At 46.8% G+C, this 14,289-nt stretch overlaps 1 protein-coding gene across 1 annotated transcript in view; it reads left to right on the top strand.

The window, feature by feature from the left end:
- MAML2 (mastermind like transcriptional coactivator 2) overlaps positions 1-13,029 on the top strand; it is a 207,149-nt gene extending 194,120 nt beyond the window's left edge. Inside the window, exons 4-5 of the mRNA XM_082762360.1 lie at positions 2,752-2,863; positions 8,313-13,029. Coding sequence (XP_082618486.1) covers positions 2,752-2,863; positions 8,313-9,292 — 1,092 coding nt within the window. The 3' untranslated portion in view covers positions 9,293-13,029. The remainder of the gene's footprint in view (positions 1-2,751; positions 2,864-8,312) is intronic.
- Positions 13,030-14,289: the final 1,260 nt, after the last annotated feature.

Here is a 14,289-nt window from a genome sequence, read left to right as displayed (position 1 = left end):
CTGGCCTGGTATTTTGAATCCAAACTTTCTTTTCTCTATAAAAACATAAGTTCAGAAATACTGGCATACTTAGTGAATGATGTTGAATAATTAAAGAACACAGAAATGGAAAAACATCCATGGTTTTATGTGGATGTTTTCAAAGCAGAAATGATTCAGATTTTATAGATAATATCTCGTTGTTTACAAATGTATTTCCATTCCAAAAATACAATTTAAAAAGCTCGAGTTTGAAGTTAAGGACTTCATTTGCCCTATAAAGGAAATATTTGTTGGCTTTTTAATTTATGCAGAAAAGAACTGAAGTGTCAAGTCACCTCTGTGCTGCAGTTTTCTGCAGAATTTTTATCAGAATGAAAATGTAATTGCTCATATAGCTATTTTAAAAAATAAGTAAAAGCTAAAAAGAAATTAAAATAGCTCTACAGAATGAGATTTTTAGATCAGTTTGCATCTGCTTTTGTGTTGTGGACATAGAAATACACACAAAGCCGAGCTGTAGTTTTTGCAGGTATCACAGGGATTTCCTGGAAGTTAACCTGCCTTTCTTCTTTGCAAGGGTTTGGGCTGGCTGCTATGTTGATACAAGCCCTATAAATCTTAATCAGGCCACTCACTCCCAGAATGTGTTAGGGAAATGCCTAAGTACCACAAGAAAGGCTCTTCCCTCTGCTTTTTTAAGAGCCCCTGGCAAAAGAAAAAAAAAATAAATCACAAGAGAGTCCACTTGTGTGCTGTTTCGGGCACCTGAATGACTCTGATCGGCTTCAGACACCTGCCAGGCTCTTCCACATGGATGGGCTGGTTTGATGTTCAGGCAACTCCAAGTTCCCTGAGGCAAATACAGGCACGGGTTGCACCTGCTGGTGGTTCACTGGATGCCCTCGGCCTCTGCCCATGTGGAAATGTCATTTCCCTTCCTGCCCAGGCTGGGGTGCACCTGGGGGAGAGCCTTTGAGATGGCTTCCTCAACAACTTCTTCAGCCCTCCAAGCACAAAGCACAGGCCCAGTGGGCTGCAGAGAAGTGGGTGAAGCGTGACCAGTAAGCATGACACCAGGAGGCACATACACACCAGCAATGTGACAAATTAGTGACTGAGGTGGTCAGAGTCACGTTTTCCTGCCATGGTGCCTCATATTGCAAAATCATAATCCCAGAATCCCAGATTAATTCAGGTGGGAAGGGACCTCTGGGTCCATCTGGTCCAACCCCTGCTCAAGCAGGGACACCCAGAGCAGGCCGCCTGGGGCCACGGCAAGGAGATTTTGAGGGAGGGAGACCCCACAGCCTCTGGGCAGCCTGTGCCAGGGCTCCATCACCCACCCAGCACAGAAGTGGTGCCTGGTGGTCAGAGGGAGCCTCCTGTGTGCCAGTTTGTGTCCATTGCCTCTTGCCCTGGCACTGGGCACCACTGACAAGAGCCTGGCCCCATCCTCTGTGCTCCCTCCCTTCAGGTGTTCACAGACACTGATGAGATCCCCCTGAGCCTCCTCTTCTCCAGGCTGAGCAGCCCCATCTCTCTCAGCCTCTTCTCACAGAAGTGCTCCAGTGCCTTTATCATCTTGGTGGCCCTAAATCCCTGTCCCTGTTGTACTGGGGAGCCCAGAGCTACTCTGGGTGCCGCCTCACCAAGAAGTCCTTGGGCAGTAACACTGCAGACACCAAGTCACAGCGTCAGGGTCCAGGAACAGGAACGGCTTCACCTCATGCTGCTGACTCCAGTGCCCACACTTAATCACAGAACGGTTTGAGTTGGAAGGGATCATGGCTTGGGTTTCTATCTTTTCTTCACTGGACATGTGCTGCTGCAGGCCCAAAACTAAAAATGTCCCCTACTACTTGGCCTTTTCAGCTTTCTTTTCGCACTGCCCTTTCCCCAGTGTTTGTACTCCTGGTGTAAGAGGTAAGACAGTGCTGTGTACATGTATAGGGAAGCACAGGGCAGTGGTGAGTGGTATGAACAACAACCATCCCAGCACAGTCCTTGCCAAACCCTGGCCATGTCTCCTGCCAGCATCCCTGGTGAGGAAAGATATGAGGGATGACAAAGGAATGGGTTTTGTTGATTTTTGTGGCAGCTCCTCCAATGTAGGAAGAAGAAAAAGAGGGAGGGATGGGACAAAGCATGTTTAATGGCAAGCTGAAATCCCTGAAATCCTCTTTGCCAGCTGTGCACATCAGCTGGTCAGCCTGGGTGGAATGGGCTGGTGAATATTGACGCAGCCAAGGGGCAGATGTGGTCCTTGCAGGTCTGGTCCTCGCGCTCTCCAGCTGCATCCCGGCTGCATGTTTGGGTTGGACCTGGGTGTTTGCTCTGCCTCTGTGCTCTCTGTTTTTCTCTGTAAGCAAACCCAGCTGCACAGGCGGGGAGGGAGCCATGGGGAACCATCATCCCCTCTGTCTGATAAGTAAGGGGAGCAGGATGGTGCGGATGCGAGATGTGAGACTTTGTACTGCTGTGCAGACATGGCCGATGTTCTCAGAGGCTGAGCAGCTCTCAGAGATTTTAAAGAAAGCTAGAACAGGCTCAAACACAAGACAATCAGCAGAAAGATTTCCATACAGGCTTCAGTGTGTGACGGCACAGGTTTGCAGATGCCACTGAAATCCTCTCCCGTGGACCAGAGAGGATAAAGGGAAGAAACACTTCAGCTTGTACATACTGAGAAAAGAAAGAGGCAGGTAAAACACAGAGCCGGGAAAAAAATAAAGAAAAGCAAATGAATCTATTTCTACTTTCATCCTCTAGGAGAAAATCACTCCACAAGATCAGCTGAACAGACACTTGACGCGACCGCCACCGGATTATAAAGACCAAAGAAGGAACGTGGTCAATATGCAACAAGCAAACCAATATCCTGGTAAGTGCCCATCTGCTAAATGAAACTCTTTCCTTCCTTCCAGTTGCAGGACCATGCAGAAAAGCTGAGCATGTGCTGATAACAGGGGGTTGATTTTCTAGGTATCAGTGCAGTGAGTGCTGGCTGCTGCTCCCATGCTGTTTGCCTTACTGCCCCCACCACTGAGATGGATGGGCTGGAGAAGCAGCTGGTGGGTCATCAGGGCTGACACTGCACCTCTCAGGCACAGGGAAGGAGAGGGTGGTGCTCATCCCTTTAGCACTGCCTGGGGCTGATGTGCACCCAGACACTTGATATAGAGGTGTCTTTGTGAATGTGCAGCCTCGCTCCATCCAGATGTTTCACGTACATGGTACATCTTGCTTCAGAGAGTAAGATGAGGAACATGCCTCCCTTCAAATGGTAGATCACGTACAGCACGAGGACCCCTATACTGATGTTTAAGTATTTCCTGTGTCACCACCATAGGCAACCAGTGACCATCCGAACTTTTGATTCATTTTTTTTTAATATGCCATGGTGTGGCCTCAGTGCTGCTCTACAAGCAGCATTTCAACAGGCCAGTCAACCAGTAGGGTGAAAGCCCCTGCTTTCAGCCACAACTGCCCAGGGCAGAAAACTCCTAGCAACTCAGGACAGGGCTTTAGTTTCACCTCCTCAGCTCCTTGGAGAGCCTACTTGGACAGGACTGCATTCTTGGCTTTTCATGCTGCTCACCTTGCTGGTTAGCTGCAGGCTGCTCAGAGTGCAAAGGAAGAGTAAGGAAAAATTTCTGGAAAAAGAGAGAGGGTCTTGGGAATGCAGCAGATGGGATCAGAGGATGTTCTTTATCCTGCAAAGTGTCTGGGCATTTAAATATAAAGGGATCCTTTGCCTTCTAGTGTTGTTTGTATACAACACACTGAGGGAAAAAAAGAGGTTTTGGTTTGTTTGTTTTTCTGTAACTGTTGGCTGTGCAAATTCTGCAGGGATCTGAGCAATTCCTTCCTACCTGTCCTTTGTAGCAGAATGTTTTCACCTTGTTTTGTTTTCAATGGGTTCCCAACTGCAGCTGGCTCCCATGCCACCCCTGCCCAAGCTGCTGGCTACGGCACCAACAGCCCGTGTATATGTGGAAGGGCTGGGCTGCTCAGGCCACATTCAGTGACTGCTGTCTGCACATCCCAGCAGTGACAAGCTTGCTGCAGTCTGGAAAGAGTTGCTTTCTGATGGGTCTGGGTGTTTCCCATCTCAGTAAACTTGCACAAGCATCACTGATGCCAGGGTAACAACCCACGGAGAGGACAATGCCACAGGGGACAGCGAGCCCCGTTTGCTGGCTTCATACCTCCAGTGCTATTAAACCAAATGCCTTGACAACACTGGCAGTTTGCTGGGGAATCCTGTGATTTGACGTGTTGTTTAAAAGCTCATTCCTGGAATCAGATGATTAACTGAGATTCTTGGCTTTTGCTTAAAAAACAATACAGAGAGAAAATGGAAATGACTGCAGCCACATCTGTTAAAGGCTCCAACATAAGTAGATCTCCATTGTTATGTTGCTCTCCTTCTTCTAAATCTGATGGACTCTTTGCCAGCCTCATGGTATTTGGAGTCACATCTACTGGGTTTGTGACATGTGGGATTGGCAGTTCTTGCCCATTCAAATCGCAACTCCCCACTGAGTATGCCCAGGCAGGAGAGCAGCTTTTTGGGCGAGCCTGGGAGAAAGGGCTGTGCTGGGAGCTCGCAGCAGAGCTACCAGACAGAGTGATTAGGAAACTCTTGCATAAGGGAGAAACAGCAGGGAATCTGTTCCCTTTTTCTGGGAATAGCTTTGCTCAGGTCGGGGAAGAAGAAAAACAAAGTTAACTAAAATACCGGAGGGGCCTGGAGACACATGGTTAAGCATTTTAGTCCTCTATGCTTTTCCCTGTAGTGCCAGGTGACAGCAATAACCCCCCGTGATGCTAGCAGGTGGATCGGACAGTGAAGGAGTTTTGCAGAATCGCCACAGCCCGGGGTGTCCAGCTGCTGTACACAGCACTGCTGGGGAAGAAACGTCTTCCCATCTGGAAGAAATCAGGACGGAAAGTATTTGTGTTAAAAATAAAAAGGATAAAAATAGGAATACAAAGAAAGAGGAAACTTCGTCTTTTGCACAACATGTACAACCCGTGTCCCAGCCACTCGTGCCCTTTAAAGTGCGTGGCATTTGCACCAGGAGTGCGATGCCAGCTCCTGGGGCTGCCCCATGGCTGGGAGGGGCACCCCGAGAGGGCTTCATCCCAGTGGCAAGTGAAGTGACCCCTCAGACGTGTTGCAGCTGTTTCAGTTCAGCTGTGGGGAGAGGACTGGATCTCCCCAGACCCTGTTCCAGATCTTTGGGAACACCACTGGTTTCTGTGCCACTCCTCCACCTCACTACCAGCCTGAGGCAGCAAAGGATGAGGGCACCGATCCCTATCACCCCTACAAAGAAGCGTGACAGCATTTCAAAGAAACAGAGCAATGTACAACCAACTAACAAAGCCAAAGATGAGGCTAATTGTGAGGTTAGCTGCTTAGCACTGATTTTCTCCATTTCCAGAGCTCAGTTCAGTCATCAGGTAGGTCCCCAGCAGCAGCCTAGGACCCAGGGGAGAATCCAATGGTGGGTTCCTCAGGGCAAATCCTGTCCCAGGGGCTGAGCAGCTCTGGGGTTGTATTTGGATTTTAGATCAGCAGGGACAATCTCAGTAGGTTATTTATAAATAAGTAGCTCCTGCTTGGAGCCAGCTTCTGAGCCTGCCTTCAGGTGAGCCTGCCTAAGGTGAGCTTCTCAGTTTAGGTAGCTATGTTTATATTGACTTGGATTAAGTAACTGTGGTTGTGAAGTCACACTCAGTGTTAATATTGAATTGGGAGCAAATTATTTTCAAGTAGTTAAAGAAACAAGGAACCTTTTGCTTCTATTACTAAACAGAAATAGCATACGTATAAAAATAATGCAAAAACGGCAGAAATATATGATAATTTTTTCTTCAGTTCCAGTCTGAGGGAACTGAACATCATTATGGTGAAATTTCAACAGGAACAGTATATTAAACAGCTGTTACTAAACATAGACTTTTTAAATATGCATGTACATGATTTGTGTTCAAGAGTTTTGAAAGAGCTGGCTGAGAGGTTCTCCAAATTCTTAATGTCACTTTCTATTTAGTCTTGAAACTCCAACGAAGAAAGCTAAAGCCACAACAAAAATTAAAAGAGTAAGTAGGTAATTGATACTGTAATGACCTAATGCAGAGCTCAGCAAAAATACTGGGGAGCTAATATAGCCTATATAATAAAGGATTTAGGAAGGGAATATAATTGATGTCAGGCCTTGTGGATTTATGTAAAAGACATCTTTTCAAAGTAGCATGTTTTTTGTTTTTTGTTTTTTTTTTAATGAAGGCAAAACTTTGGATGATGAAGGTAATAGTTGTTTGGGTAGTGTGCTTTAAGCATCTGACTTGGTACTGTGTATTTTGATTAAAACAAAAACAAAAACAAAAACAAAAACAAAAATAAAACAAAAACAAAAAGAATGATACAAAATTAACATGGCACATAAGGAAATGGCTGGTAGGTCTCCAAATATCACTGCAAACAGGCTGTGTGATTACAGCCGAAAGGGCAGTCTGAGGTCATGCTGAACAAGAAAAAATGAGCTTACTTTACATCCATGTTGGAGTTGTGCAAGAGCCATTAAATACTGTGGGTAGCTGTGATGTACAGCCTTGAAATCAAATGCTGAAAACTGGCAAGTTCTGAAAAGAGCTAAGAATGAGTGAAGGACTGAGAAACATGCCACACATTGAGACTGATGTATCTGGAGAATGCTGCAGACAGCCACAGTCTTTAAGCACCTGCACAGTAAGAAGGGTTTGGTGACGGACTGAGAGATAAAAATAATCAAACAGACTAATAGGTAATTAGATTGGATGATGAAGTTGAAGTTAGTCAAATTCAGCCTGGGTTTGTGGTATAAGGAGAACTAAGGCAGTGTCCCACAAAATTGCAACTATCTGCTGTATAGAAAATAGCAAAGCTCCAGCTCTGTATGTAGTTAAACCTCCTCCGTCCCTCCTCTGGAAGAGGCTCGTGGAATTACTGAAATGTGAAGACAACTTGGTGGCAAGCCCCATTTGTCAGCTTTTCCCACACTTTGGGAACCAGCTCAGCATTTAGCTCATACAGCACCACGTAGCAAAGAATTCCTCAGCTGACCCACATGTTGTGTGAAGAATTATCTCCTTTTGTTTGCCTTGAATTTGACTTCTAGCAGCACTTCTTGTAGGATTTTGTGGTCAAGAAGGCCAGCGGCATCCTGGCTTGTACTAGGAATAGTGTAGCCAGCAGGACAAGGATGTGATTGTCCCCCTGTATTCTGCTCTGGTGAGGCCACACCTTGAGTACTGTGTTCAGTTTTGGGCCCCTCAGTACAAGAAGGACATTGAGGCCCTGGAGCGTGTCCACAGCAGGGCTACGAAGCTGGTGAAGGGCCTGGAGCACAAGTCTTGTGAGGAGCTGAGGGAACTGGGGGTGTTTGGTCTGGGGAAGAGGAGGCTCAGGGCAGACCTCATTGCTCTCTACAGGTACCTGAAAGGAAGCTGTGGGGAGCTGGCGGTCAGCCTCTTCTCACAGGTAACCAATGATAGGACCAGAGGGAATGGCCTCAAGTTGTGCCAGGGGAGGTTCAGGTTGGAAATGAGGAGACATTTCTGCTCAGAAAGAGCAGTCAGGCATTCGATCGGGTTGCTCAGGGAGGTGGTGGAGTCACCGTCCCTGGGGGTGTTCAAGGAAAGGTTTTAGGTGGTGCTTGGGGACATGGTTCAGTGGGTGACATTGGTGGTAGGAGGATGGTTGGACCAGATGATTTTGAAGATCTCTTCCAACCTTAATGATTCTGTGATTCTAAAGGAATTTAAGCTGTGAAGCAGGTGGTCATATGGAGAGGGGGATTCTCCAAAGTGACATCTAGATCTAGATCTACATCTACATCTAGAAAATGTTTGGTCTTCTTCAACCAGACCGTGAGGCCTGGGATTAATTCAGACCCTTGAAGTGCATAAGCAATCTGCCAAGATTGCACAAATGACTTACTGTAGCCTTAAAACAGATACTACATAGCTACACATTTGCCACAGAAGTGAGCTTGTGTTGCGGTTTGGTGGCTGAAGAGAAAGGAAACCTCTCTTCTTGTGTTTTGCTGGTAGAGGAAGATCCTCCACTGGGCAGCACTGGCCACAAAACATAGATAAGTGGTACTGCTGACTCATAGTTCCAGCTTGCTGATGCACAAAATATGATGTTTATGTGCAGAAAATGCTTCAGAGCAAGGTATCTTGTTCAAGACATTCTGAATTTTTAACCTGTAGGGATTTGAATGACACCATGCATCAATGCACTGTTTGTTTTAACACTTTTGTTTTCTTCTTTCCAGGTGGCTCACCAGCTGTGAGCATGAGCTCCAGCATGTCCTTATCAAACCCAATTTCAACACATAGCATCATGCCCCAGAACTCCAGCCTCCTGTCCACCCCTGCTGGGACCCGGATGCCTTCTGTCCCTGCCGCTCGGAGTATGGGCTGCTACGGGAACCTTCCCTGCAACCAACCGAGCGCATACAACGTGACTTCAGGAATGAACCAAATGCAGCCACACAGAAACCAAAATCAAGTCCTGCCCAGTCAGAACAACCCCCTGATGTCTCGACAGCAAACCATGACGCAGGGGAACAACGTAGCTACTTTTGGGACTGGGTCGGTGGTCAACTCGCAGCAAGCGAGACCCAGTTTGAACCACGGAGCCACGGGTATCCCCGTGCAGAGACCGGCCAATGTGATGATCACAGCTACCGCCACTGCTCAGAACTGGGCCCCGCAAGAAGCTGCTGTGAAGCAGCAGGACACGCTGAAACCTGCAGGGGTCCGTTTCCCCACGGGCACTCCGTACCCCAACCAGTCTTTGCAACGCAACATGGGCAACCCCCATTTTCCTCAGCGTGCGTTGGCACCTCCTAATCAGTTAACAGCAGGAGTCCAAATGAGGCCTCCCCTAAACCAAATGCACCAGACTCTAAATGGACAATCAGCTGGTTCACTACGAGGCCTAAGTATAAGACCTAACCAGCTCAGAGGACAGACTGTGCCTACCCTGAATCAGCCAGGAACAAGCATGACACCACCATCATCTCTGCCGTCTACCAGTTTCACGTCTACCAACCAAAACTCTCGGGCTTACCAAGGAGGCGACCACGGTAATGACCTAGCGTTTGACTTTCTGAACCAGCAGGGTGACAGTATAGGGCCTGCACTCAACAGTGACTCAGACTTTATAGATTCTTTACTGAAAACGGAACCTGGTAACGATGACTGGATGAAAGACATCAACCTTGATGAAATTTTGGGGAACCACTCGTAAGTGACAGTACTGAGGGTGAAACCGATGAAGAAGCAGTAAGGACATTAGCTTTTTCTTTAGATGCCAACAATCTGCTTTATTAATTTACACTCCAGTAACTGGGCTGTCCTTTAAAATACCACATAGGGCGATTGCCCTGGTTGAAGAGTTGCTCAAGAAACAACACTGATGTCTCCCCCGATCAAATGATAATGTAAGTGATATTCACGCCTGCCACAAAGGAGTGAGAACACGTGAAGGGTCTGTTCCCCATGCTGGTGCCCAGTGCATGGTAAACACATCAGCTCATCTCGTGGGTGCTGTGTGGCGAAATGTGTTTAACTTCCTGCAAATGCAAGCCCCAGACAGTGGTATGGGCTGTGAGACATCATTTTTGTGGGTGCAAGTAACAGCCCAAGTGGTCCAGAGCTCTTCAGTCACTGTCTTCACAGCCCTTAACTGCCCTGGGACTCCTCAGCCCTGACAGGATCAGGCCCCGTGTAAATCTCATTGTGTTGCAAAAAACTGTTTACTTCTACGTAATACAAACCCACATTTGTGTTTCCAATTTTTTTGTTTTAAACCCTCTGTGTTTTGTACCACATGAAATGGTAAGTGGTCCTGTCCAAGGCGAGAAGGAAGCCGATCGTGTGACAGACATCAGTGCGTAACTCGGTGTGCTCTAGTTTTTGTTGTCTGCCTTTCTCCAGCACTTGCAGCCGGTACCAGAGGAGGCTGCCCTCCTGTCAGCAGCACAACCACGTGTGGCACTGAGGGAAAAATGAGAAGAACGATGCCAAAGCTCAGAAGCCTTGCTTTGCCACCTTGCCCTACCCCAGGAATACTAGTGACTTAATGGACAAATTAAACGAGAAAGGTGCTTGTGATTTGACCCTCAGAGGCTACTTTCCCGGTCCAGCTTAGAGGAGGGCAAATACACACTGCTAAGCCACAGCAGCTATCCTCATTTTCATCTTAACCCATGGCATGTGTCAGGTAGCTCAGCCCAGTCCTCTTCTATTAGAAAGGCTCATCCCTGCAGAAATGCCAGTCCTGCTGTCTGGGGAGAGGCTCACATCTTGATTGCACAGCATTTTGGCTTCATCCCACTTTCTGTAGCTCTCCTTTTTTACATGGGGGGAGTTGAAAAGGGTCCACCAGTGGCCCAGGTCACCACAGTCTCCTTGAGCATAGCATGCGTATGACACCCCTCACACACGTGCGACACATCAGCTGTAACCACCGGGGTTACTTGTGGTATCCACTCAGCCTCATCCATGCTTGTAAATGAAACTGTTTGGGTGATATATTTCTGTCAGTCATCTGTTCTGGATTTTGGGATGGCCCAGTTAGCGTTGCGTTGAGCGATTTCTATGCGTTAGGGAGTTAACCTGGGCCATGGAGATTTTGCAGCCACTTTGCCTTGGAAGCTAACAGAGCAGAGTAGTAAGGATATGGGTTGTTACACACCACTTGACCTCACTGCTAGACAATATTCCTGACTGTGTTAGATTTTCTTCTACAGGCTTGTTAGCAAGGACATCAGAAGGAGGTCCTATGTCACTATAATACAGCTCCACCGTGAGTCTGACAGGAGAATTCATAGATGGGAACAGATCTTGCAATCCAAATGAAAATGCAGTTCTTTAAAATGATGTGGTGAGACGTGTTTCACAGCCTCCTCTGGATTAGCTAAAACTAGATGTGGCAAAGGAAGACAATGCCTACGTTCACATGCCGCAGCGCCAAGAGGCAGCGCTCTGCCCCATGCAAGTGCTTTATTCGTCCTTGTTAGTGGCAGAGGGATGAGAAGACTATCTGACAGTAGCCTCTGCACTTAACTGACCTAGTTCTCAAGAGAGGTTTTAATAAGGCTTTTCTAGTCATTTTGCTTTGCCATTTCACGTGGGCACAATTTTTTTGTGATGCTTCAAGAAGCACAGTCACACGCACAAGCGCCAGCACCTCTGGGAAAGGTGTAACATGGGCATTTAGTTAGACTTACCGGTTGAGGTGGGCTGGTCCGTGATGCTGCTCATTCCCAGACATGTTGTTCACAAGAAGGATGAGAAACCATGCTGAAGAGTCCCTTCTGCCCCAGCTAGTGATGGTTGCACAACCCTGCATTGCACAATGGCTCAGCTGCCCAGAAAGCTGCCTTTTCTCCCCAGTTTTCACTGGAGCGTGTGCAGCCCCTTTGATATGCCAGTACAAATTTTTCCAAGTCTTCAAGCAGCTTTTCAGCTCAGGCCACTGGCGACCCACGTCAGTTTGGGATGATACAGATGCAGTCTAACAAATGTGTCCTCTATAAATTTGTGCAAAACTAGGCTTGAAATAATAGCTACAGGAGTTTAACGTGGAAGGAAGATCAGCTCATCTGTCTTGTGCACAGGCACACCACCCCATGAGCTGTGACTGCCGAATTTCTCGTACGAACAGACAACTGCAATGCTACTAAGGCTGAGGCTGAGTTATTCTCATCATGAGCACTGAGCACGGTAGGCTGGTAATGTCAGCTACTCTCACATGCCATCGAGAAAACCACCACTGGTTTCTCTACTAAGACCAGATTGTTTTCCAGATCCTCAAATTATGTAAAATAAATTGTTCAGACGAGGTCCCAAGCCTTCAAGCTGTTGTCCAGTGCTGGATTCAATGCTGAGCTTTGTCCTGTTGGCCTTACCCTACAGTGGAGAAGGCACTGGGCTGTCAGGGCCATGCCCAGGATCACAATGTCATTCTGTCTTATTAAACTTAACAAGGTAGAGGCCATTTGCAGTCCTATAAAGATGCCTGATACATTTCAAATGTGAGCTTTTGAAAGACACTTGGAACCAAAACTTGAATCCGGTATCATTTCTTCAGAACACCCATGTCTGAACAGAGTTAGCGTCCTTGTTTCTCTTTCTTTGCAATGGCTAAGTGCACTACCCTTATAGTCTATTTTTCATCATCAGCCGGGCACTCTTCGCAGTATTGGGTTGTAAATATAAAGAATTATTTGTTTTGTAAACTTTTGTAAAAAAAAAAAACAAAAACGAAAACAAAAACAAAAAGTAATAATATTTTGGTAGGAATAATAAAATCATATTATTTGGGTTATATTTATACATATGTGAAATAAATATACTATCAAAAGTTGTATTTTATACAAAAAGTCAATGGTTACCTTTTGTATTCTATATACAAAGTTTTGTATGATACGATTGTTTATTTTTATCTGCAGACTTCAACTTTGGATTTTGGGGGAGGGCAGAATGGGATCATGGTGAAATAGCTGGGCCTGACCCCAAGCTCACTGAAACCAATGGAGTCTTTCCATTGCCTTCACAGGGCTTTGAATCAAGCCTTTAAATCAACTTCAGATATATTTGAAATCTGAAGCTCTCTGGAAACCTCAACATGAAAACATTCCAGGTTTCAAATTTTTTTCCCTGAAAAAGGCTTTTATTATTATTATTGTTGATGTTGTTGTTGTAACTCTCGGGAGGCAGGTGGGACCTATGTAACTGTCATGTCCTTGTTGCATGTATGTCTGCTTTATATTTTCCCCATATTATAAACCAGTGTTCGCTATACAGACTGAAAAGAGAAGTTGCTGTACAGAAATGTTTGTGTTTATGCATTTTTACATGTGGCTGTATATACCTCCTAGTACTATGCAGTGACACTTATTTGACTCCATTTATTTTTCACCTAAACATGAATAGTATGTTTTTCAGTAGCTATCAAAACTCTGCCAAGTAAATCAATCAAAATTATCCCAAGTGTCTCTTTTCTTAATGTGAATTTTAAAATTGATGTCTGTTTAGTCAACTGCTTGTTCGCCTGGGTAAATTAAAATTACAGTGCTATTTTAGGAGGGGGTGAGGAAAATGTGCATCTGGCAGCTTCTGGGAGTTCTCCCTGCCTCTTAGCAAGAGAGCTGGGATTTTTTTCTACTGCCTGGAGCCCTGGTTTCCTTACCAGCACAGGTTAACAAACAACACATGGGTGTTTTTGCTCCTGGAGTATCGGTTGGTGTAGTCTTGCAGCACAGCAGTTTGCATATATGCTCCTAAAGCCCTGCAGTAGCAACGAGCTTGCAAGTATCTATCGACCCAGACCATTCACGTGTGACATGATCCAACATTTTAATTGCTCTCTTCAAGCCGTTAACCGAGGATGTGAAACCTAGCTTGTGCATCACCTGAGACACACTGCAAAACAGCCCTGAGGAAGGGATTTCTCATCCGTCCAGAGGCTTTCCTCACTAACTGGGCTCCATCTCCAAGCGGCTGGAGGTGAGGCAAGAGGCTGCTGGGGAGGGATGCTGGCATTTCCCTTGTACCCTGTCCCGCATCTCCTGTGGCTCTCTCCTTGCTTCAACAGCTCCAGTGCAGGTGGCAGACAGCGAGCAGGGAGCCTGGGCTTGCACCCAGAGTGGGAAATAGGGCATGGTCCTGCTCATCTGAGAGAAGCCTGAAATGGGTCGGGAGACATAACCTAAAGGTGCCTCTTGGTCTACCCCAGCTGTAAAGGCAGCCAGACAACTACTTCAGACACCTACCCTGGAGCCACATCTGCTTGGATGAAGCCTCCCTGGAGAAAGTTGCAGGGGCAGGACAGACGGAGGGCAGCGGCCTCCTATTTACATGGCTTGGTGCAGGGTGGTTCCTGCCAGCACTCTGGGGATGCTGACAGGGAGGAGAGCACCAGCACCTCGTCCCTTGTGCCCTGCCCTGAATAAGGACAGGGATGGTGGGGTGGGGAAGCCTCAGGCAGGGCTGCTGCTTGGCTGAAAAAGCTATTTCTACATTACTAAGCTAAAAAACATCCAGGGGGCCATCCCAAGCCCTGGAGCACGGTTGTCTGTGCAACCAGCCTCTGAGGGTCCCCAGCAGTGCCAAGGTGCAATGACCCAAGCAGGTCCCACGTCCACCACCAGGAACCATTCCCCCTGTGGATGCAGCCTCCCTCCTCTGAGAGATAAGAGGGTGTGATAACATGGTCACGAGACACCCTGTGCTCTGTAG

The sequence above is a fragment of the Aythya marila genome (assembly GCF_965140915.1).
Source record: "Aythya marila genome assembly, chromosome: 1".
NCBI lineage: Eukaryota > Metazoa > Chordata > Aves > Anseriformes > Anatidae > Aythya > Aythya marila.
This window is presented reverse-complemented; position numbering and strand designations above follow the sequence as displayed.